General features: G+C 45.2%; 1 protein-coding gene across 1 annotated transcript in view; it reads right to left on the bottom strand.

Annotated features, from left to right (window-relative positions):
* The window catches only part of LOC131266723 (collagen alpha-1(XV) chain-like), a 90,117-nt gene that overhangs the window by 8,330 nt on the left and 55,414 nt on the right, over positions 1-26,373 (bottom strand). Inside the window, exon 2 of the mRNA XM_058269336.1 lies at positions 4,194-4,324. Within this exon, the coding sequence (XP_058125319.1) occupies positions 4,194-4,324 (131 nt within the window). The remainder of the gene's footprint in view (positions 1-4,193; positions 4,325-26,373) is intronic.

Raw genomic sequence — 26,373 nt, 5'->3', positions numbered from 1 at the left:
AATGTTATAAAGATTTTTTTAAATTGAAACAACTAACAGAAAGATTGAAAAAAGCTATAATGTAATTGTAGCTCAAACAATTATCAATTATATTATACATTATCTGTTTACAAAAAATAGAAAAATGAAATTATTGAAGGCAATGTTCACGTTCTAGCGGAAACTTTTCAATCCTAACCAACGTCGAACGTAGCAGGGGAAATCGGCTTCGGCAAACCTTCCTGACCAGCCGACCGCTTTGGGGTAACTCATTTGCATTTTCATCTTGGTGCTCCCATCACCAAACGACCACAATGCACACACAGTGCACCGGTGCACCATCGGATGCAACCGAGAACGACCTCCATTGCAAGTCCAGCCCGGTCGGTAGCGATACGGTGTTTAGTTTAATTTTGTTCCACTCTCTTCGTAGTTTTCTTTTACGTGCTGTCACACGATCGTGGCCACCGATCGATTTCTCTGCGGTGTCTTCGAGCCAGCCGTGACTCGCCGCATTTTCCCGGGCGGCGTTCTTTCCCACGTCATCGCGGCGAACCCGAAAGCCGACACTACTAAGTGCTTCGATGTTCGATCCCCGGAACTGCATCCTAATTGGATTGACGTCGAGTGTCGAGTGTGGATGGTTTTGGGGGGTTGGTGCCGATTTTTGGCTGATCACGCTGTCTATGCGTACCGGAATTGGGAGGCACGTTAGCAGCCCACAGCGTTAGTGGTCGGTGGTAATTTTACAATGGCTCGTGTGTTCGGTTTTGTTTTTTTTTTTGGGTAAAGTTTTCCCATCGGTACGCAAACACTTTCATTTTCCGGGATCGAGAAATCATACCCTTTACATTTTGGGCAGCCTGTTTAAGATTGAAGTGCTCCGGACTACTCCCTCTCCCCCACACATGGACTGAATAGGCGATTGGTTTTAATGGTATAAGCTGGGTTTATAATCATTACTCTCTTGGAATGACCACAAACTTGTCGATTACTTTATTGCGATACGATGGTTTAGGTATATCGAGTGCTAACAGGATGTTTGCAGTTTGAAATAGAAAAACGTGTCACCGTAAGTTTGAACAGCACTTTAAAATGGCTTGCTCCTTGAGGGGAAAACTCCCAATGAAGACATGATGGAACCTTTTGCAGTATGTTACCGAATTGTTTTTGGGAGGCCATGGTTTGCTGAGTTTGAGACATTTTAAAAATAAATTAAATCTAACGTTCATTCAATTTTTACATGAGCTCTAGTTGATGTGGTTTTATAATAAAACTCAAATTTTTGTGTAAAAAAATTACAAACCAGAAAAATATTAAAATGTTCTCAATAATTTTTCTTCGTTTGTTTTTCGTTTTTCTCACGTGACTAAACCTTTTAAAATAAACAAACAACCTAATTAAATAGAAACCGTGAGATTTACAATACATATTCAATCTCTTCGATTTACAAAAAAAAAACACTGTCAAAACTTTCTTTATAGTGGTAAGACTTCTGGTGAAATTCGTTCTACCACAGAGATTCCGTAATTGCTGAGGCATGTTGCGGCAAACGCTTTTAAGCAACGACACGTGAACGAACAGGCCAAGAATACGATACCATGAATGAGTGTGCCAGTGCGGGCGTTAAACAATTTTCCTCCGCCGGCAGCATCGAGATCGCATTGATATTTTGTTTGATGTGGTGTTCATGATTCAGTGCTGGCTAAAAACGACACCAAACCCGGCAGAAACTCAAAGGGACTTGCTCGAATGTTAATGAAGCCATTTTCGTACGCACTCGAAACGCGCCGCTGTGACATTTGGAAGGTGTGCGTTCACTTCTTAACCGTTTTAGGCAGATTTTACGCGCCCGTTGTGTTCATATTTTCTGGAAAGCGGCTGCGTGTGTGTGTGCATGTGGAAAAGTGTGTTTCCCGGTAGAAGCACTGCCGGTGGTTCCGGTGAAAAAAGGGTTCCCATTTGACGTGTTCGTATTCGGAATGTACCGTTTCCGGCTCCGGCACCGAAGCACCGTTTGAAAAACGCCTCGATGTTCCAAGGAAAACGCAGCTTCGGTTCGGTAGTTTGGTGTGGTTTTGTCTATAAATTCAAAATGTTGTCACACGGGGAAAAAACAGCATCGGCTCGGTAACTCGGGGAAGCTGTTCACGGCGACGTTCACTTGGGAGGATTATCTCCCACTACCACCCCGGTTGTGTTGCGCCCCGGTCGCGGTTGGAAAATGTTGTGAGAAAAGCTGATCCGTTGGTAAAACGTATGCTGCGCGCACAGAAATAACAACTTTTGGGCGAAACCGAACGAGGGAACCGTTTGCGTGGTACGGTATTTAAATCTGTTTTTTCACCAGTCTGGGGTTTTCCAGCGCTTTTCCATGTACGCCGAGTGGGGTGTTCGTGTTTCGGTGCGGAACCGACTCGGTCGGAACCGTGCGCTGAAATGGGAATTTAACTCATTTTACGCGGCTTCGTACCGACGCCGGAATACCAACTTTCCTTACATTCGTTTTCGCGCGGATTTTCACGTTACAATCGCCAATATTCCGGCGGAACTTGGCGGCGAGGAGAGGCCATGGATTGTGGACCGATCCGAGGGATCGCCACAAATTCGTGATTAACATTTTGTTGCACTGAAAGTTGGACGTGGCAAAACCAGGGTGAGGGAAGTTGGTGTGAATGAATGGCATTTGAAAGTTTTCGACCGTCAGTGAAATGCGTTCGAAATAAATCTAATTTAAATTTCACAGATTCCGTAACGTTTTTTTTTGCTGCCCACTGGAATTGAATTGAAGGGAGCTGAATATTAAATGGAACATTATATGGGGGCGATGGAGCCGACATTTCGGACGAGCTGGGGGTTTTTTTTCCACTGTGTTGCTGTCCCGGCTGTCTTTTCACCACGGGCGAGTGATTAATTAGCTTCTGCTCGGAAAGCAACCCCATTCTCACACTTGTGGCTTGGAGTTCAGATAAAACAAAAAATAAAAAAAGGAAATCGAGAAACAGGGTCTTCCGTGGTTTGCATCCACGCGAGTAATTTGGGCTGCGGGGAGGAGCAAAGTTTACTGGACAGCTAATCCACTTGCCGAGTGCTTCTGGCCGCATTAAGCCAGTATCCGCCCGCCCGACACAAGCTTGCTGTTTAATTAGAAAAATGAGTCTGAGCACTTCCTCGACCCGGGGTCGAGAGGAGAGGGCACAAGGCAAACCCCCGGGCAAACATGTTGTAAATTTGAGAAGGATTACGAATTACTGCAGACTACACCATTAGCCCGGTTTATAGAGTGACGGAAGCTGTTCATAGATATTCTCCTTCTCATGATGTTTCGAACTATTTTGAGGCCAGCGAAAGCCAAATGATACTCTTGGTAAGGTGCCCGGAGTGATGTCTTACAACTTATAGCAATTAGAAGAATTTAATGTTGATTCCCATGAACGAATCAGTACTAGTTGAGAATAATTTAGTTACTGTGGGCTTTCTATCAGAGATAATTTTTATTTTCCGCCAATTTGAACATTCTTTTATGAATGAAAAATGTCTAGGATGGTTCAAGAATGCGTTATTTATAGTTTAACTTCCACTCAAAAGTATGCTACATATTTGGAAAAATGTCGAAAATATTTGTTACTTTTGATGGCTGGATTTTGATTCTGCCTGAAGCATAAATTTAGTCCTATCTTTGAATCGGCTTTTTCATTTCACTATAATTTTAACAAAAAAAAAGATTGAGGGTTATAAAAAGCTCCAAAAATAGTATGGAGACGGTGACGCCGGATGACCAGGGGGGGCCGACCCACAGCCAACACTCGAAACGGTGCCGTTTTCCGAGAATTGCGCACGTCCCACGCGATTTTGGTGGTGTACGAATTTTATTTGATTTACGTGATTTAATGTTTAAGATGGAAGGTAATAAGACGGAGGAAGAAAAAAAGGCAGAAAGCAAAACCAACGGCCACCGGAAGTTGATTACGAGGTAGGCTGGGGGGTGGTGGTCTCGGGAACGTTGTTGGTTGATTGAGTTAAAGGTTCTGCGGGGACCAAACCCGGCTCAACGCAGAACCAGCAGATTGACGGTCGAATTGTGACGATGAAAAACCCAAACATTTGCCGAGAGCGCGTCGAGCAACACTTCCGCAGAGTGACCTCCGATCGGTGGGGGGATAAAAAAACCTGGACACACACACATACATACACACAACTACAAAAGTACTTACCTCGACGATAGGAAAGCCCTAAACGTTCCCAGGAGACCGGCACGGCGGGCCTGGCGATAGCACGCGAAGTCAGCGCCGCGGATTCCCTGCATGTCTCCCGTGTACGGTTCGTTAAGTGCGGCCATCCGCAGCTGAAAATCGTTCCAAGAATGAAGAAACAGAGAGTAGATAGAAAAAAACGTTAGAAAGACCAGAAAATTAAGTCAGAAAAGCGATGAGTCGTAGGAATTGCTGCATAGTAGCTGGTACACAAATAAAGCAGGCTATGAACTAAAGCAGGCGCAGGGATGAGGAAACTTTCTTCGCCACGTGACGAATAAGAAAATTGAAGAGTGAAAGAAAGAACGAAAAAAAAACGCGATGAGAAATGCCGTGGCTGGACATTCGTTGCTTAGAGCGATAGGAAAAGAGAATAAAATTCCCTCTTGGAATGGAAAATGGTACCGCTGTTGATGAGGAAATCACATTCCTCCACTTCCTAGGGGAGGAAAAGTGCCCTTAGACGGTGGTTTCTTTTCTTCATCGAATGTTTGGTTTGCAGGAAGCAGCCCCACAAAAACGTCTGAGATTTTCCCGAGGACGGCCGGACGCTGGACGCGGAGGAAATAATCAAATTATCATAAAAATAAAGACTTTAAAAGAAGCGTCAAGAAAATTGTCATCACTTCAGTTCTCGAGCTGGATGATAAAATAACGCTGCGTGAGATGGGTTTTCAAATATAAAAAAAGTGCCATTTCCTCCCGTCACAGCTCCCGGGCCCTCAACGCTTTTCATTTAAAGGCCGGATTCTTGAACGTAGTCAAATAGGCAGACTCGTCACGGGTGGATTGGAGCAATCAGCATTTTTCGAATCAATCGATTCGGCGATTGTTTAAGCGATCTTCTCCTTTTTACTGCGCTCCGCATAGATGGTAGAAGGATCATCTCTTCGCCACAAAAAAGGTCAGTGAAGTATAAATTGAAGCGTAATGGTTGATAATAGTAAAAATACAAAATACTTTTACAAATTGTGAAACTTATTTGATATTAAACTTGTCCTAGAGACGAATATGAACCGAGAAACACCAGTAGACTAAACTAGTTTCATTCTCATCGAAAGAGCTGTGTTGCCTAACATTCGTTCCATTTCTTATTCAAGAATGTTATTATTAAAGCAAACAAAATAGGCTCGGTTGTTTAAGAAAATTAAAATGGGTTCGTCGCAATCTTCATTCCGCATCATGCTAAAGTAACGACCAGAAAACATTAAGAACGACTTAAGAAAGGACGTTGGTTTGATGGTGCTAAAATTGAAAGGGCAGTCATTTGAAACCGTAATTGGCCAGATTCAATTTCAGCAAAGCCGTGCTTCTAGCTCTGAAGTTTTTTGTAGTTAAAAAGTAAATTTTTAAAACCCATTTTATATAAGTTTCTTTAATGTCGGGCGTGACGTCTCGCAAGGTTGAATTTTAATCGAAAGCTGAACAGTGTGTTTAAACTGAAATGAAAACCGAGCACCCTCGATCGCGATTGATGGATAGAAGAGGTTTCGATTTTAATTGAGTACTGATGAAAACTACATGTCCTTGCATTATCCCGTTCCCGTCGGTTCTCGAATGTATTTGCTCAAGGGGCAAGTTTGTGTTACCCTGCTCATTGAACGTTACCAATCGAGATACAAGTGCTTTCACCGGGTTGTTTTTTGAAAGTTGAATGGTGAAATTGAATCTCTCCATTGTTCGTTTTCAATTTCATCCCGTAATCGTTGAATCATGAACAACATGGGACGCTCCGCTCAAGAGCGTAGGGCGCTGCACTTGGTGGAAACGAAATGCGTAGCATAATTACAGTAATCGATAAACGCATTACTCACGTACAATGTAATGTTGGAAATCAGATGCGTGCTTAAACGCTGCGGCTAGTAATCATCTTCACTTGTTCTCTCGCTCGCCGCCGCTGGTGGAGAGAATAAATCATCGCTTAATCGGCCCCATCATCACCGTCAGCGGACAGCGTTTGGTCTGGCCTTGCTTGAAATTATATACATTTTTTTATTCAAGGCAAATGGATTTTTTTGCACTCTCCCTTGTGGGTGTGTTTCTCTATTCAGCGAGAAAAACGTGCCCCAAACGGTACGAAGGCCATTACGCGGCAAGTGCAAGGCCTCATAGAAATACGAAATGGTACACGAATTCGGTTATAAAATTACGATTATTATCATAAATTACGATCGTAATAAATGTTTCTCTCCACTCGAACCGGCCCTTATACGCCGCGCTCAAGCTGATACCATTTCCTGCCCGTAACAGGAAGCAAGATTTATATTCAGCTCCGTGCCGGCCTGATCTTTGCCCCCTCGCTGATTGTCTTTCGAGTGTTTGGCTCGAGGGGATGGAACGTTGGCGCATTAAACGTCGCCAGGCAGCTCTCCGCTTCGAGGTTCATTGTTTGCAATCAACAGTGCACCGACCGACATGAGGGAGAGTCGGTATGAAGAAAGACCATCAGCGTGGCAGCTTCCGGGTAAAGCGATTCCGATGAGGATAATGTAAAACCCTCGTCGGAGGTCGATTTCCCTCACGATAGAGGAAGGAAAAACTGGTCTGGAAATGAAATTTCTTGACCATATAAATTGTGGGAAAATGTAAAAATTCTTAACGAACGTACTTCCCATAAGTTATGTATAACACATAAATAAGAATAAATTTGCGTACAAGGTACCATGCGCCTCCATTAATAAGAGTTTAATTTAATATTTTTAAATGTACATTTTTGAAGAAGAAAAAAAAACTAAAGTTCCATTCTCACTGGCATCTGGAACATCTTCTCGTTGCTTGAATGGCAAAATACAAATCGATCGATAGACAAAACATACATCACAGCGAAAACCGTGCAAACTAATCAAACGAAAAGCGAGCAGCAATAATCGGGACCACCGGAGGGCATGCCATTATTGCCATGCCCTCCCCAGACGCTGCCACGGTACATGTAAAGCGTTCAATACAGCCGGGAACGGTGACTTAAATAAATAAAGCCACCAAGGAGAAGCGGGGGGACGGGACCGAGCGAAGAAGTTGGCAAATCCTGCCGAAACACGGTGCAGGGAAAGTTCGCGCGGTGCCTTTCGCACGGCAGAATATTGGGAACAAATCGACGAAGAAATTGAGAAAAAAGTTCCCCGGGAGGATAACACTCAGCAGGGAGGAGCTTTTGGGTGGGTGGCAGGGAAAAGGCAATCGAAGCGAATAAACAATGGGAAATAAGGGAAAAACAAAAGAAAGAAAGGGGGAGCTGGGGGGTGGATAAAAATGTTGCATACTACGGAGCGTCCCAGCGCAATGCGCCAGGAACCCTGGAAGGACGAATCATCGGAGCAAAATATTTACCGACTCATACTCCGGCGTCGCGGTGAACTGAGCGAACGGGCCAAACGAACAAAATGGTTCCATGGTGTGCGGGACGTTGTTATTTTTCACGGTACACATTTATGCAGTTAGTTTATTGTTATCGTATTGCGTTGCGTGAAGAAGTTTGGCGCGGGTTCGTGTTGGGTTGGGTGTTATTTTATGATTTTGTACAGCAGCAGCCATTTGTGTGTTTTTCATGGCGTTATGTTACATGCGATTTCCCGGTGCGATCGATGTTAGCGCATATGATGGGTTTTGTTAGTTGTTGTCCAGGCGCAGCGATCGATGGCAGGAAGTGTGAAAGAAAGATACATTAGTGAGAAAATTAGTGGCTCAATAGAAGAGAATTCTGTGTTCGTCAAGTGGTCAAGTACAGTTTCTATTTCATGGTCACTAGGTAGTCGCTAGGGATTTTGATTCATTTTACAAGTCGGTCCAAGAAATGGGTCTGTTTTCTATCTGTTTCAGTGGTAATGCTTTCCACAACTTAACATTCTAACCTAATGGAAACAAACACTAAACAGAGTCTTAGAAGCAGGATCATCTAGTGAGTTCCTTATCCTCCGTTCGCCGGATTGACGATCTTTCCGGAAAAAGAAACGGTCAGATGCGGACCAGTACCACCGCATTCGGTTGCAATTGGGTAGGGAAGAAAATATGAAAATTTTATCCTAGCTTATCCCTGGCGGTAGCTTTCGTTTCGGAACACGGCAAGGAAAGCCCATCGGGGTTATTGTCTTTTGTCTTTGTGTTTGTTTCGCGTTGGTACAAGGATATTGTACTTTTTCTAAGTGACATTATTCGCACAAGCATCCCTGGTCCGATGCAGGAAAAGATAAACTATACAGTTTCAACGCGGACAAACCAAGCTCGAGGAAAGCAGGAACATAAAGCTGCACCATTCACTTTGCGGAAGGGTGGGTTTCAGCTAAAAGAATGAGATTTTTATTTACAAACAGTACAAATGGGGAAGCTTAAGTCTCGGGATCGGGAGACCGGGTGTACTTCTAGGAATACATTTGTGACCCAAGCACTGGTCCGCACTGGTTCAGTTTTAGTGCTCCACTGCTTGTTTCCACCGCCTGTGGACACTGGTGCCATTAATGTCTGCGTAAAACAACTTTCGGCGAATTGTTCTTGAGCTGTGTTGTTTTTTTTATGAAAACAAACAAAGTGACACACTGCAGGGGTCAAATGAGTGTCTCATAGGTTTTTTGCCAAAGGGACCGCTGGAAAATAAAAGAGAACACAGTACAAGAGTCACCCGAACCGGGGTAATGAAGAGTTGCTTTAAATTATAAATATTGGATTATTATTCCAGAAAAATGGAACATAAATCCCAATGACAGCGATTGCACAATAAATTTCCCGACGAACGCTTCACTGAGCGGCCGGAACGAAACCGGTCGCTTCCGGGATGTGCTGAACAGGAGTTTGTTCCGTGCCGGTACGTTTTGTTTTCATAAATTTGTTTTGTTTGCATGAGGGTTGGATTTTCTTTTCTGTATAATCTCTTTTTTTTCCCCATTCGCACATTTCCCAGCTTGCGTGCAGGGATGCAGAAAAAAGGGATCAGAAAAAATCATATATATATAAAATGAACGATAAAAAGAACCGGCTGTCCTCATCGGGGCACGGGATATCCACTCTCTCTCTCTCGGGACAGCTCTGTCCGTTCCGATCTGGTTCGGTAGAACGTTCGCTGATGGAGCGGAAATGAAATTCGAATCTCGCTTTCCGGTCGCATTGTAGCTCATCTTTTTTTTTCCTCCAGATTTTCCCCGTCTCAATGTTTGTTTATGTCCGTTGGAGAACACATTTCAGATGGATATTATTGTCACATGCCGGTTTTTTGTGTCGCTTTTGGCCTGAAGAGTGTAGTTTTTAGTAGTTTTGTCGATGGAGCAACATTAGTCATATTTGGTCAGTCATAAGAATGGTTTGTGACAAGTTGATGTTGGCTCAACTGGATGGTAGTTTGTTTGTTGATTGCTAAACTATGAATTTGTTGGCCGGAAAACAAAGCACGGAAAATGTAGAGGACGAAACTTACCACGGAACCGTCGACTGGCTGGGGTAGATTGTTGACGAGATTCGACGACTGTAGATTGGAGCGCTGCGGTGGCAGGTTGGTGGTGGTGGGTGGTGGTGCCGTCGAAATTTCCATCAACGTACCCAGCTGCAACATGGAGTGGAAATTGTTTATTAATAACGGGCATGGCTATGCAAGTGGTGGTAAAAAAGGAGAGGTGGGAACTTGTAGGAAAATATTGGAGGTAGCTATCGACAGAAATCAAATCAAATCAGTTTATTTATTTATGTAAAATATTTGTCGATATACCGATTGGTCAATGGTCAAATAGTTGATTGAGTTGATTAGAGGCGGAAATAGCGATAAGCGAGTGATGGGAGAGCTGGGCGGAATTACTGTTTGTGAGCTTATACGGTCTAGGTGTTGTTCAAAAATACATGAATTGTTTACCATCGATATCATCGACTGTTAATCAGCTCGCAATTGACACATAAAATGTATTATTATCCCAAAGAGCAAATATTTGTACACTAATTGTACGTAGGGCCTCATGAGCAGCATTTGTTTAGTTACTAGAACAATTAAATTTATTTAAAAAACCTCTTTTATTTGCCTATTTCACATCAAATTCTCTATGTCCGCTTCCACTAGCAAAGAATTCAATTTCATTCGAATTTCCCACCCGAGTGGAGTGCAATGAAAAGGAAAGCTAACGTTTCCGTTGCGCACACAATGCTAGAAGAAACGACCGCGCTTGAAACGAGCAACAAATTGTTTGACCTGCCAAGTATTAGCATTGACCTTAATTTTTCCGTTTCCCTTACTGTTCCCGATTTTCCAGCACGAGCTCGTTCAGTTGCCTCGTGTTGTTTTTTCCTTCTCCTTCTCCACGGTCATGTGAGAACGATGGCAAGCAGTAAGAAATTGGCTTTTGAGAGCCATTTAATGAGCCGGCTGCTCGACCTTAGGTTACGGTAAACAGAGGGTTTCGTTTCTATCCTTTTGCTTTGCAAAAGTGGTATTTTTTTGTTGTTGAAAAGAAGTTACTATCACCGAATGTTTAGCATAAGCTTGAAATTTGGTTTCTTTCACGGCAGAATTACAAATTCGGTCAATTTGTAAGAAAACCCGTTACTTTTAATTGGGAAAAGAAGTATCAGTTGTACTCTAAGGTGGTCTTTAGGAGAAGTTGAAGAATCAAAAGCATTTTTCCATAGGGGGATTGCATTAAAAACCTGCCGAATAAAAGCGTTTGAAGGAATTTTGGAAGTTTCCTATGCGTTGCCTTTCTTTTGTCAAGGAAAAAGAAACTACATTTCCTGTTTATTTTCTCCAATCTTCCAGCCTTGTGCGCCTCAAAGAAAAACAATACAAAGCAGTTCAGGTGTTCGCTTTTCGTTTTAGCGTTTTCAAGTAACAGCAGAACGATGGTCAAATAGATATTTCTCTTTCCCATTGTTACTCGTTGCAATGGTGGGCGAACCTTTTTTTTTATCCCCTTTCTAATGTAAGCTTTCATCGCCAACCATTCAGAGGGAGACAAAAACCGGTTTTATTTTGCATGGGATTTTCATGCTCGTTCATTCGCAATCGGAACGCAAACAGCTCCGTTTGAAGCCGTTCCGGAGTTTTGTCGGTGCTTTTCACAACGAAAACATTCATACGAGCACAAATTGGAACTTTATGTCCCGGCCGCTCGGTCGTTGTCCGTTGACCGACGAAGTCAGCAGAATTAGGACATGCTTGTAAGCTGGCAGCTAATTCCTTTTCACAGCACCAAATCGTGCGCAATCGGTCCGCTTATTCAAAGCCGGTTTTTCTCGCTGCCACACGGAACGCTGCACAGCCAGCTGTAGCCTTTTCCGCTCGCCATGGGGAAAGTGCATTACGGCGAGAAACGGGTGAACCCGCCCGGCGGCGTGATCCTTCATCCGAGGCCTGGCCATTAATCTTACCGTGGGACGCGCGGGCGTCGGGCGCCGGCCAGCCAAATGTGCCATGGATGACACGGGGAAGACTATTAATTAGTGTCTCCGGCGTAGTGCAGCAAAGATTAGCCCACCCGCGGGCATTATGCACGGATGCTGAAGCGAACGAATGTGCCTTTCATCCACGCTCGTCAAACACCGGGCCAGACTGCCATGGCAACCGGAGGCTTTTATACAGGAAGAGTTGATGGTGTTTGCTGGGTGACGCCGTTTTAATAAGACAGCCAATAAAGTTCCCCGATATTCAACACCGTCAGGCATTTGAGCTTATGCATCTAAAATTAGTCCTAAGGCAGATAAATACTCTATTCGTTGAAGACTAACGAGTGACGTTAATAACCAGAACGGGAAAGTTAATGTCGCTTCAAAAGTAGAATAAATTAAGGGTTTGTACTAAAATTCTGATCGTGAAAAATGAATTGTAAACTTTTGCTCAATCGATAGTATATGTTAAACGAAAAACATTACAATATTCGTCATAATTTTGCGTGCATTTGGTAAACACGCATTGTTGTCGGTTGGTTATTTATTAAAACTACAGAGCAGTGTTTTTTAATTGACTCGGTGGGATGTTCCGTGCGTTTGTTCGAAATGAAATGGTTTCGTTGGGGTATTATTCAGTTTGTGGTTTTGCAGCGAAAACTTTGTTGCGTTCGCACTGCCCATTTTCGTTTATGTCAATATTGAATTCCCTACCCCTCCCGCTTCGGGCTTACCACCACAACCAATCACCGGAAGGTGGTTTGTGAAAAACACAGCAAAGTAGGCGGGCAGGCGGGCGTGTATAAAAAGTAATAGTTTTAATAAAATGAAAACATGCACCGCATGGAAACCTCAACGCTTGTAGCAGCATCGGTGTGCGGTGGTAAGCGAGCAAAAAATAATTTAATCACGCTCTCGCGATAGCCCTCGAAGGACGATGATGTATATCGTTGCAGTTTACTCTGTTTTTTTTTTCTTGTTGTTATTTTAACATTTCTGCACTAAGTGGCATCCGTTGGGATGTGATGAACAAAGTATAATTTTTTTGTACCGGTTACTCACATATGACTGGTTTAAATTTATTCGAACACTACTAAACTTGCTGCATCATTTCACTACAATGACTCCGCTAGTGGTGATGAAATGAAACGAGTTGATGGAGTCACGAGTTATTCTAACGTAAAGTCGGTAGGATAAGCCTTTATGCACATAATTTTAATGTGAAAATAGTTGTAAACAAAGTATCAAACTAGTATTCGCTGCGTTATGTTGGTAAGCGGAGAGGTTTTGGTATTTTACATTGCTACTAGTAGATTATGGTAATCAATTCACGTGAAAACATGCGTCCGATTGTCTAGCTATTGTCAAGAGGTTTGTACGATGGAGACGATCTTGGACATCCAAGCAAATAACCGGTGTAATGTGTACCACATTTCACTACCGTACGAAGCTTTTAAGATGCTGACCGTACCGTAATAGATGAGCTCCGAACGACTGAGGATGGGCCCTTTCTTTTCGGCACTTTGAGAGGGCGACACACGAATAGAGGGCGACCATTACGGGTGCTCGTAACCGGACTCGTAATGCGTGGAATTACGGCAACGGCCATTGGGGCAACACGGTACAGTAAGCCGGGGCTGAAGACACAAGCTACAGGACAATTGATTTTTGTGAGCAACGTGAGTGAGGAGCAAACAAGAAGAGTACACTTTATTTTGGCAAGGTCGATGGAAGAGAACAGATCCTGCCGGACGGATCTTTGCCGAGACATTGTCACAGTCGCGAGGACGAGGGTGAGGAAAAGGATACGGGACAGGTGGTGTGGGACGATGGAAGCGCGTAATACTCACCGCGATGTACTGCCAGCCCTTGTTGACTCGTACGAGGAGTGCCTCCTCGTCAATTATGTAAGCGAGCGTTCCGACGGGAATGGTAGCAGTCATCTGTAGGAAATAAATGCGAAGCCAAATGAGTGTGGGATGTACGTTTCGAGGGGCGAAATGAGTGAAACAAAGTGGAAGGTAGTGGGATCGTCGCTAAGAAGGTTCTCGAAAAAAGAAGTTGCTTGGGCAAGAAGGGAACAACAATGATGTACGAATATTTCCTGCGGATGAACACTTCTAGCTCTTGAATGGTTGAGATAATCTTGTCCGACTGGAGCGTTAAATAAGAAGTACAAACCATTTTTGTACCATATCTACTCTCGATGGAGATAAAAGGAACCTCCTCCAAGGCTTGCACGATGTCTCCTTTATCCTCCGATGATTGAAAAGAATCGAACATGTGGGCGGTGGCAGAATTTATTATTCATGCCAAGGTTTATTTATGTCGAAATGATAAGGTAAGTACATCTACCAAAAAAAGAAAACTGTGTGCTACTTTAGCGAGTAGAGTAAATCGTATAAGACTCGTTGCTCAGTTTCCCACGATTCAAGAGCGCACAAGTTTCTTCTGCCGTTGGTGGGGTTTTGTTCGTTTTGGTGCATACGTAACGAGAACCGAGTTTAGGTCAAACCCGTAAGTCCAAGGACTGAGGATGGAATGAAATGTCTCAATGGTAAGTGGATGGTGCACTGACGGCGAACGGTTCAAGGGAAAAAACGGAGGTTAAGGCTAACATTTCATACATTTTTATGACACTTACATCCAGGAGCTCGAAAAATTGGGTTCGTCTAGACAAGCTTGACGGGTCTCAGTTCAGTGAATTCGGGCCATATCACAAAAAGCACTTCCAAGCTAACTGTTATCTGCTCCATTAACTTGTCATTTGTCTTGGTTTTGTCTTGGAGTTTTGACGAACAAAACGATGTTCCCACTTGGTCAAGTTCAAAACGAATCTATTCCGTCTGAAGCCCTAACGACCGGGCCAATCCATCTCAATCGTACCTAAGCTTCACTCATCTCTTTTAAAATGCTTCAATTCGTCCGAGAAGCCGCCGCGTGCAGCACTCCAATATTGTGCTGGTTAAACAACCACCACGAGTTAGCCAACGGAAGAACTTGCCCAGGATTTGTTGGCGAGTCCAAACGGGGCTCTCAGCGAGATTAACATCCTCAAGAATGAAGCGATAACGGGGCGCGATGCCGAGGACGGGACGAGCAAGTCGTTTACAGCTCGTGCCTTTACGTGATAGCACAATTTGATGCCCATCCTTCTTTTATGGTATATCACCGACGGAGCTAACGGGAGTGTGTGTGTGCCGACCGAAGAAATGCTAGCCTTCGAATGAGAACTCATTCTCAAATGGAATTGACAACAAAGCTCCTGTGTTGATGATGATGATGATGATGATGATACGGTGGAAACTCATCAGCTCTATTTGCGTATGCTCGAGGGAAGCAATACTACTAGCTGCGCCATAGTACGTCGAACCCTGTCGGGCACATTTCTCCCCCCACCCCTAAGAGCCACGAGAAAAGGGACATCGAAATGCGCTTGAACTCCGCACTCAACCGGTTCAATGATAATGTCGCCTCTCCCGGGAAGGGAAGGGATGTAGATCGCAAAATAGCTACCGCCATAAATAATTGATCCGGAAGCCGTCCGTCGTTGCGTGTATCTTGTGCCGTACCCCCTTTTGCATTATCTTTCGCCCAGCTGCATCGCTGCCAGCATTTCACCACGCGCTCTCTGCTTACCTTCTTCATCGTTTCCGAGTTCTGGAACGTGACGGCCCCGGGTACGATGCGAACGTTGGCCCCGAAGCTGTTCGGAATTTCGTCACTATCGTGTAATGGTCGCCCCGCCGGCCCTGGAGGTCCGGGTGGTCCGGGTGGTCCTGCAGAGAGAGGGAAATGGAGAAAAGAAACGCGCAAAATCGTTCAATGAAACATGGAGGGGCGCTTCGGGGGCGATCAGGGAATAAACAGTTCGCATTTAGAGATTGATTTCGGGTAAGTGGTAGAGATAATTCTTCCGCTAAGTGCCACCCGGAGCATTCCCGTGAGGTGAACGATGATTGTAGTAAGTAGCTCGAGGGAAACATAAAATCGTGATCATGTCATGCGTGTTTCGGTTGAAATGTGATGGAAATGTGGTCCCTTCTTGTAGCGAAAGAAATGCAATGTATTAGAAAATTGTAAAAAAGTTGCTTTTTTGTGAAAAATTCGTTCATCGAAAAGGATCAAATTTCAAATTTGTACATATTTAAGGCAAACAAAAATAAACTGGTTGACCTGTCTGTATGCTATTATTCAACAACCTATATGAAGAAGGCAGAAACGCACTTGTGGAATGAAAATGAAAACCAAACATTTGTTCAAATGGGATATCTTTTGAAACGTGAATCAATTTCACGCCAAGCAGGGTGACGACAGGGGTGAAAAAAAGACTTCAACCAATCCCCCGATACCAGATCGAATTGATTCATTTACCGAGTGTACTGTCTTCGTAGTCCTTGTGGTGTTTCAGCTCGCGCAGTGCCTTCAGCTCGTCCAAACTGGACCGACCTCCTTTGCCGGAACGATAATTTCAAACGTTGTTCGTTTATAGTCCGATGAAAAGGGGGTGTGCATTTTTTTTTCCAAGTGTATTTTATTTTCATTTACATTTGGACGATGTTCGTTTTGTGGTGCAGGTGATGACGTCCGTGGGTGAAGCGCAGGAGGCAATTAGTATGTGTGTGTGTGTTTAAGTAACATCGGGCATTAACGAGATGGTGTTAATTTCGTCGTTGTATATTCGTTCAGTGCATTTGAAAAAGACGATGGAAAAAGGGACAGGGAAGAGAAAAAGAGAATTCGTTAGTGTGGGATTTGCAGGTGCTTTATTGTGAGTACATTTACACATGTGTGGGCGGGTTGGAAAAGCGGGTTCTTTGCATACCTGGCCGTCCGTAGTATCCGTGCTGCGAGTCGCTGTAGAATGGGCTGCGGGAATCTAATCCCGGTTCACCTTTCTCGCCGACGATGGACAGTCCGGGCGGTCCGGGAGGTCCCGGCGGACCCGGCGGACCCACCACCGGGATGTACTGTACGCCACCGTCGCCCGAAGCAGCCGGTAGCCCTGGCGGTCCCGGAAGGCCGTCGCGCCCGTCGATGCCTCGCTCTCCTTTGTCGCCCTTGAGCTGTTGCGCGCGAGGTCATGGAAGTGGTAAAACAAGACAATACAGCCATGAGTGAAGAAAGTTTATAATCCCTCCTAACAGAACCCCCCCAACATGCGACCGTCCGAGTGGGACTGGATGGGAAGGTGTCACACATTCATCACACAAACATCATCATCCGCTAAGGCACATGTCGGCAGTCGTACGCCGCTACCCGGTGCATTTCTGAGGAAAAGTTAGTCTTCGTTTATTCATAGCGTGGCCGTGGCGTACGTTGGGTGCCCTTGTACCCATACGCAACCCCCCTCCGGCCTGCTTCCCCCAAACATGCCGAACTGACGCCCTTTGGCCTTGGCTCGTGTCGGAAGACGAAGTTCCCGGGTCGCGTGCTTGAGAGTGGCAACTACGAATGAAGTGACACTCGGGCATTGCCTGCAGGAGTTCCTGGCAACACGACACGGGCGCCGTTTGCTTCCGGGGTAAGCGTATCTCAAAGGGCATGGTGCAACCGTAATCCATGCTAAAGGAAGTCTCCCTTTTAAGCGAGAGTGTATCAAAGCGAATCCTGAACACTAAACTGTGGCCCGACTCGGATCTGCTCGCTACATAGGGATAACAAGGTGGAATGAGATTTGCTGCGTTAATCTAGCCCTAAGTGCGGGCGAACGAAGGGCGTTTACAAGCGAGGGCTTTCGCTTGCGTCAACGCTTGTGGCCCACTCGAGTCGATGAAGTACGAAGTTCAAGCCCGTCCCGCCTTCGGTGGGTACTTCTTAAGGGGTGCACCATTTACCTACTTCTCATTTGATGGCGAATGGGTGTACTGCATGCGGACGGAGGCGTTTTCTTTCCACCGAAAATTTGTTGATCGCAATTTCATGTGATACATTATTTATCAAGTGCATTAACTTCTCCGTCAGCTCACGCGTGGGAAAAGGGTTTGTTGACGACGAGTCGCTACAAGAACCCTGAATGCGGGGTTTCTCCAGCGAGTGGCGAAGAACCTGGACGTAAAATTGTACCAATGAAAAGCTTCCCCTTAAGGTTTGAGGGACACCGTGAAATCGTGAACTGCAGTGTCTGTGAGTTGCAGCAGGGATTTTAAAGAATCTACAACACTACTCGTTGGTTGCTGAGGTTTTCTTATGCCCTGGTTTTTATCAATTGACACAAGCTCACTTGAAAAGTAGGCCAAGACATAATGGAGGCGCCTGGTGTTTCACGTGACTGATGGAGGCGCCTGGTGTTTCACGTGGCTGGTGGAGGCGCCTGGTGTTTTATGGAATTAAGTTTATTACAAATGGATGAAAGATGTTCATTTGGAGCTTGGAAAAATTGTTTAACCTCAGATTAAAGTCGGGATGGCAAACAATGTCGGCAGGCGAGTGTCTTTTTGAAGGCTCTCGAAACCTTCTTTATGATTTTACTTTTACTAACTTTATAAAAAAGTGGGATTTATTTCATGCAAAGTATCCTAAGGTATACTCTCATAACTTTGCCCAGCGTACCTTACATCGAACCTTGGATATCCAATTTTAATGAGCCCCCACGAACCAATCTCATGAATGTACTTTTTTGCCTGCAGAATTTTCCAAAGTATAACCTAACGCTGCCTAGTTGGAAAGTGAAATTTACGGACGATGAAGTGCTCGGGTGTGGAACAGATTTATCCAATCTTACCGCCCCGGCCTGCCCTACCCCATTGCCAGGGGGATAATTTAATGCTAAATAGAACATGAATTATGCAACCTAAAGATACACACATACACACCTACGTGGCGGTACCGGCGGGAGGCCGTTCACAGCAGGCCCGCACGCCAAACTGACTAGTTTCTTCCCCGTCCGTGTCAAAACTTACGAAACCCGACCGAAAAAGCCACGCCAAGCGTCAGTTTCAGCTTCGTCTGGCGAAAATGTTGCAAAATTTGTTGGGTTGGGCCAGTTTCCCTGACGGTGGAGGGTGAGATGGATGCCTTTTGTACATTTTACCGAGGGTTTGTTTCGAGCTCTTAAAGGGTGAAATTAGCGGCAAAAAAGGGATTGCCAGCGAGTGGGACAAACGCGGGGCGAAAGCGAAACACGCAAAGGTCCTGAAGTGTGCAAAGAGAAACCAGTAGCGAATTCAAATAATCATTCCCTTCGTCGCCGCCGCCGTCGTGGTCGTGGTGTTACGCGACGGCCAAGGGTAATGCATCGTGGAAACCTTGCAGCAAACCGAAGGACTCCGCCGAGTCCGGCATTTAGGACGGGGAAATTTATGACCTAGAAACGGGAGCGATTTCAGGAATGTTCATCGCTTTGCTTTAAACCGTTCGCTGCGAGGGAGTGCACTAGAAATTTGGGCAAGGGATTTTAGTTTTCTTTTTCTCCCAAAACGCCCCACAACTTCTTCGTGCTTGCTATCGAGCGCAATAGTGTCGTTCTTCTGCAGACACAGTGGAGTGGGACACAGCTTGTTGGTGGTGTTTGGCTTTCGAATGGAATGAATGCATGGTGCTGGTGTTGCCGGGGGAGAAAATGCGTTCCATTCCTTGGGCAGAACGTAGTCTGCACAGCATTTCAAATCCGTAGGAAACCGTCCAATGGTAAGAAAAATTATCGCCATCCAAAGCAGCGCTGGGGCAGGGGGAGAAAGGGGGTTAGCGAGAAGTTTTCCTGTGATTTAGCACTTGCTCCATCGCGCCTTAAGGGAAGTGTTGATGTAAGATACTTGAAGCAACTGAAGGGTTTTGGAAAATCAGTTCATGGAGAGTGGCAAAGGAAAAATGTTCTCAAGATACTTCACAAAAAAAAAGATTGGTTGATTTGTGGACAATGACTTGAAGCAGCCTTACCATTTCATCTTACAATAGTACTTGAAAATTACTGATGAAATGTTTTTAACTCGTAGTATTACTTGCTTAAAATCTATTATTCATTTACTTTGGATATATTTTCATTTATTCCTTAACTAATTTATGCAAATTCACCAATAAATCTTAATCGAATTCAATTGTTCCTAAGCCAATCCTTTACGCCACACTGTACGTCGGTAGAACAGGGCAAACCAAAAACCAAAAAGCCCAAGATCATCTCGAAAGTTACTTTTCGACGATAAACTTTCACTTGAAAATTTCATCGCCCGTTCAGGCGGTCAGTCGGATTTAGAAAGTCATGATTAATTAAGAAGCCAGTGCTATTGCCTTTTATTATGTGGCCAGCGTCCTGGCAAAAGTGGTCGTGCTACAGTTTGATTGCGAGTGCAAGTGGACGCAGTGCATAACCCGCTGCTGACAGATGATTATTTTATGAGCCATAGTTAGATGGACGGAAAGAATTAAAAAGTGGGTTTGAAGCTAGAAGAACCTTGATTTCCCAGTTCTATCGGAAGTGACATCCGATGCTTTATGCACTTTAAGTACTTTAAAAGAAGCATATATTACTTTCGGTTGTATGTTGATGAGATTCAATTGTGATTTAGGTTTCTCAAAAGCTGAACTGAAGAAAAGAACGCATCATAAACGAAGGTAGTTCTTAGAACGATTAGCCAAACATACAATAACCAACATTGCGTTCAACGGTCTATCAGAAATATACGTAGGCTAATCTCTCGGATAACGGATTATCTTTTCAACCGCGCTCTTTCCCATTTCAGTACCTACCCCACGCATTGGTGCACTGTCGCCTTTCTCTCCCTTCGGCCCTTGGTCACCTTTTGGGCCTGGTCGTCCCTGTAAAGAGCAGAAATTGACATGGATGAGCGAACGTGGACATTGCAAACTTTCATAAATTCTTGCAAGTCGGGAACTTTGCTGTATGGTCTTTGCACTTTACCCTTTTTGGACAGTTACATTACCGACTTGCAATGCAAGTTACGTTTTGTGTTTTGGTGAAAGAGATCTGAAAGGGATTTGACAACGATTGTCCAAACTTACCGGCCACGTTTCACCCATGTTCGATTTACCCGGCGGCCCAATCGGTCCGGGTGGACCTGTTTTACCACGCCGCCCCCGCTGTCCTCGATCTCCTTTGTCTCCTTTGTTGGCCTGTGAAGGTGGGCGTAGAAGAAGGGAATGAAAAGTCAATGCATCATAATGGATTAATTTGTTTAAATTAATGGCTTAAAGGCCATGGATCAATCGAGAATGCAAAGGGAAATGTTATGATCACATTACTTCTACATGGATAATTCCTGATGTTGTGATGCCATATAATTTTACATCCCTTTCGCAGCAACCTTACATGCCGATGTTGCGCTTCCGCTGGGCAGTGTGTACAGTTTGTTGTAATCCTTCGTTTAGCAAATATTTTTACAACTCGTACAGATTTCATTCCCATCCCCTACAGAGCAGAGTATCTGCTTCTGGGAAAAGTGAAGCTTAAAATGGAAAGCGACGGGGGGAAATGTGTACAGCTGGAATGCATACCCCATGCAGCTGTATTGCAATCTCTTCGGACTGGCACGTAGAATTTTTTTTGTCTGCTCCCGGCTTGTTCGGAGCCCTTTCAACAGCACACAGGACGAGAGCACCGGGTTTGCATCGTGCATCCGAGCAGCATACGCCCGGCATTACCCCCGGAAGGGAAACAATGTTAGGAAGCTAATAAAGTGCAAACGCAACCTGCTTTTAGTTTTTCCCCAGAAAAGAGGGCCTTCAGCTCGGGGTCCGGGTCAGACCGGGATGTTAGACAGTGTGCCGGAAAGTGCAACATCATTTGGAGTTTTGTGCAGCTGTGCGGTTCGGCCGGAAGGATCGCCTGGCCAAAGACGGTTGGCTGTGATAGTTTTTCCTTCTTCTTCGCTACCATGAAACGCTGCCGGTTTCTGTTTCATCTGCGTTTTCTACGTTCTTGGAACGTTTATTTCAGGTTAGGGCTTTTTTTTCTTTCGCCTTTCCATTTCCACTCCGGTGTTCACGTACGGTTGCTGGAAGGGGGGGGGGAAAACGAATATCTGTCGCTGCTCGCAAAAGCGTCCCTTTTGTCCAAACCCTCGGGAATGTGAACGATGTCACATAAATTGTCCAATAACATTGTACCGGAAGTTTGGTGAATCGTTTGGTGCAGATTTACAGCGCACGAGTTTTCCTCCGGACCCGGAAAAAAAAGCAGATGCAGCTGGGCTCCATTTTCGGAACTCACACATGGGCCGTTAAAAAAAAAAACTTACCCACTTGCTCTCGGAACTTACCCGCGAGGAGTTGAACGCCACGTTTTCGTTGATGATGAACTCCGCTCCCTTGTCGCCCTTCGAACCGGGCACACCCCGCTCACCCTTGTCGCCCGGCAGGCCCGGATGTCCTGGAAGGCCCGTTTCGCCCGTCAAGCCTGGTGCCCCGTCGATGCCGGGTGGACCACGGACACCGGGCGGCCCCGGTGGACCGGCCTGGCATTGGCAGTCTTGCGTTCCATTTTTGCCCTCCGAGTGCACCACCATGCCGGGTGGACCGGGCGGTCCCGGGGGGCCACTGTCTCCCGTGTTACCCTTGTCGCCCTTTGGGCCGGAAGCTCCCGTTTGGCCGGGCAGTCCCGGAATGCCCGGTGTGCCGGGCGGTCCTTTCGGGCCTGGCTGCCCGTGCGTTCCTTGATGGCCCTGAATTAACAAGAATCGGTTAGTTTTTGCATAGAAGTTATTTTTAGAATGCATGCATTGGAGTAGTATTAGAAAATGTTATTAAAATTAAGCTACCTACATTACATTTATTACATGCGAAAACTTATAAAAATTATAAAAATAATGTAAAACAGTACAAATCGTTATTGGCCGGTTCTTTTTGCATTGCATTTTGATTCAGTTTAAAGCAGGGAGTTGAAAGTTTTGTTCAAAAATAACTGCATGAAAAAAGTCAAGCTAATAGAAAGAAAGCGAAAGAGTAAAGACGCTTTGTATAACTTGTAATAAGATAACTTTGCACATTAATATTCAACTCTTTACAGTGTCCAGAGGGAAACGTACGATGCTCGACGACGACGAAAAATCCTACAGAGGCGCCACATCGTTTCTAAATGCCTTCACGTAGTTTACGTTCCCGATGGGTTATTCTTGTGAAAAAGCTTGACGCAAACAACGTCGTTAAAAATAACAAAACAAGCACTGGCAGCAAAACTTTTTCGCGTCACATCGTACGCCATGTTCTTTCCGCATATATTTTAGCCATCCGGGTTTTTTTTTCTCCCATTCGTTCTATCTTGTCGCTCAATGGTTCGTGTCCCACCGAAGGGATATCGGATGACATTGAAGAAATGGAGAGCGAAATTGGAACAAGGCTCATCGTCTGCAAAGTTTAGGTTTGGAAAAAAGAACATTCGATCTTTTTCTATAGCTATTGCAACTTCTAGCGGTAAGCTAATAAAGATGTAATGGGAGAAGTCCCTACGGAACGCCGAAAGAAACATCACAAAACAGCAGTAATATTTCCCCGAGGACATGGAAATGGTTTTTTGGGGAGTTCCCTTTTGCCAACCGGGGGATCGGTGGTTGTAAGGATGCTCTTTTTTTGGGGAAGAACAGAAAAGCAACAGAACCATCAATTATCGTAGCATCTACTCCTACAAACTAGCGTGCTCTTTGCTTCACCGGCACTACGGACAAATTGATAACAAAAATAAGGAACATTGAAAAGATAATGCGGTGGAGCGAGAAACCACTCCCCAGGCAACAGAGAAAAGAAAAAACAAGTACACAACAGATATTTGCATGTCGCCTTATCGGCCGGCGACGCGCTTGGCTCCGTTTCGTACCCTTTCGCCTTTGGCACCTGTCAGACCCGGATCACCGCGGTCACCTTTGGTGCCGTGCTCGCCCTTTTCGCCCGGGAATCCGATTTCGCCCTTGTCGCCCGGTTCGCCCTTCAGTCCCGGCGATCCGCCGCGCATTCCCTGGATCGGCGAGCCAAGCATCGACTCCTGCAGCGGAATTTGTTTGTGTGTGATTTTGCAACGCGCAGAAGAAAGAACCGAGAGAAAGAGAAAGGGAGAAAAAAGCGTTCGTTCCGGTAAGATGCTGGGCAAACTATTGATTGAAATTTTAAAAGAAATGGCAGTCGGATCAAGAAACCGCCAAAGGAAACCAAAACAAAAAGGAGGAAATAAAGGAACGATCCGTTTCCCGTTTGTGCCGCATCCCTTCCGCCGGCACATCAGGGGTTTGAAAAGTCGCTTTTAAACTCTTAAAACACAAATTCTAGCTGCCAAACAAAAGAGAAGGTTTTCAGGCTTCGTAGAAATGGAATGTGTTTGAGGAGAAGTATAAACTGAATACCACATAGTTCAAAGGGATGGAAAGGTCAAAAACGTTGTTTTAACTTTGCATCAGTTCAACCTCATTTCTTTAATGTTCCTGCAATTATTCTGCCTACCGAGAATGGTGGAGTAGATGAGAAAAAGAAAAGCTTTTGACCCTTCACAGAAATACAGTGAACTTTGGTTTGATTAAAAGAAAAAAGGAACAGTGTAGGTAGTTTAAATTATCGTACAAAAAACAACATATTTTGTCCAAGAACTTAGAGAAGAAGTTGTCTCCTTTTCTTTTCAAACATGTTTTCATTTGCAATAGATCACAGCCATTGGAAAAAAAAATCAAAATGTCCGTTGTGTGTGTTTCGACGCTCTATTCCATTTGTAGGAGATTTTCCACCAGCTTGTTTCTGTGAAGCGTTACGCGGTGACGCGCAATTTTCCCAGACGGTGTAGAACAATACGGCAGGATATTGCCGACAGCGTTGTTCTGTTGATTGTACCGTATTTCCTTCGCAAATACACACACGCTTACCGACGCGCGCTCCAAGGTGAGTGTTGCCGTGGTGCCGTTTGCGACTTTTTCGCGCTGGCAAAGTCGGCATGTACCCCGTTTGTTTGTCACCTCTTCCGGCATGTACGGCGTCTTACACACACACGCTCATAAATAATGTTTTATTGTAGCAGGCGGGATGCTGCTGCCGGCAGGGTTGCTTTGATTGCCTTCTGCCACTATTCTGCTACCCGGGCATCACCTCCCTCCGGGTGTCTGTTGTCATTTCTGTAACTTTAGATTACAATGGCGTTCCTCCGGCCATTCCGTGCGTCCTCCCGCCATTCCTGCTCCTCGCTATTTCGTCGACAATAGTGCACACGAGCACCTGGAATACTTCACCCAACATTATCCACTACCTGAGGTGATACAAGGTGGCTTCATTTCCGCCCCCATTCCCTCTCCTTGGCTTGGGAGTTCCGTGGTTCACCGGCGTTGTGTTGAATAAATAAAATGGTAGCAATTGAATGGAATTAGATTTGTCATACTTCAGTTCCGGTCGGTTTTGTCTGCTTTCCGTGATCCATTTTAACTTTTCCACTTGGTTTGCCGCATACGTTTTTTGACGTCGAGTGAACCTTAGGAGCAGGTACAATGTGTGGAACACTTTTTGTGCACTCAGTGCTTTTAAACGATAACAGTTTCAACCCGTACTTTGGTGCTGCTTGTTGGTGAGTGATAGTTTTGCTTCATTCTCCATCATACAACGGGCGTGTTCTTTTTCAAAAGAGTTGAGGTGGTGTTGTTTCTTTCTCTTTTTTTGTAGACTTGAAAGACAATAATCGTTCCAGTTTTGCCACTTTTTGTCTGTCTGTATGGGAACGTTTCACCGAGCACAGAACAAAACAGGGCGCTCTTTAGTTTGTTTCGTGAACCGCAAATTAAATTTTATCGTTTTGTGCGAAACAACGCAAAACCCTGCAGCTGCTTGCATTTGCCAGTCACAAGATTTTTCCATTTGCCAGCGTTCTCAACCACCCTGCGGGAAGGATGAGGAAAGTTTGGGACCGGTTTTACCGGTGTTTACGGCAAAACTTCTCCGACGGGTTAGTTTGCGCCACCGTTGGGATCCACCCGTCGACGTGGTGGCAATATCGGTGTTGGGACCAGCAGGGTTTTGCTGGTGGGATGGAAACGGTCTCCCACTTACCCCTGGGAGGTGTTGAAAGAGGCGATGTTTAATAGATTACTGAAAAGCTTTCGTTTGCGAAACTATCGGGAAATATATTTAATTATGGGCGAGTTGGTTGTCACAAACTGTGACTTGCGAGGTTTTTCAACGCAATTGGGGGGAAACAAAACAAAATCAAACATGTAAACATACGAACACCCACACACCCCACACTGGTTATACCTTGAACATCCGCGACGGATTCCAATTAGTCTAGAAATAGTTAAGTTAAAGAGTGGTTATGGTGGTACAAAACGAACGGAAACAGAAAGAAAACAGTTGGTAGATAGAAAAACAGACAGAGAAAAGATAGAAACAACTCATGCGTTAGTGATTCGCTGTAAATGAAGGTAAGTCGGTTAGCAAAGGGGAGGCTGATTAGAGCGAGCGAGTCGCGTATTCACCCAGCCATCGGTGGATTAGTAGATTTGAGTCGATGGGTTAGTTAATTGTGCCATTCGCCGATGGAATACTTACATCGTAGTTCTCGGGAAGGCCCGGGGGTCCCGGAGGGCCTGGCGGGCCCGGTACACCGGCGGTACCGTCCAGTCCCGGTTCCCCCTTGCTTCCCTGGAGACCCTCCGGTCCGGCGGCGCCCTGGTCACCGCGGTCTCCCTTGTCCCCCTTGGGACCGGAAGGACCACGTTCGCCTTGCGGACCAGTGACACCCTGCAAGCGAAGGGAAAACGAAAGAATTGTCCATTAGGCTACTGCCCGGAGGGAGATGTTCATTCGGAAGGCTTGTCAACGTACCGTCAGACCGGGCGAGCCAGTCTTTCCCTCCTTGCCGGGCATGCCCTGAGGGCCG

This window comes from Anopheles coustani, chromosome 2 (genome assembly GCF_943734705.1).
Source record: "Anopheles coustani chromosome 2, idAnoCousDA_361_x.2, whole genome shotgun sequence".
NCBI classification, from domain to species: domain Eukaryota; kingdom Metazoa; phylum Arthropoda; class Insecta; order Diptera; family Culicidae; genus Anopheles; species Anopheles coustani.
This window is presented reverse-complemented; position numbering and strand designations above follow the sequence as displayed.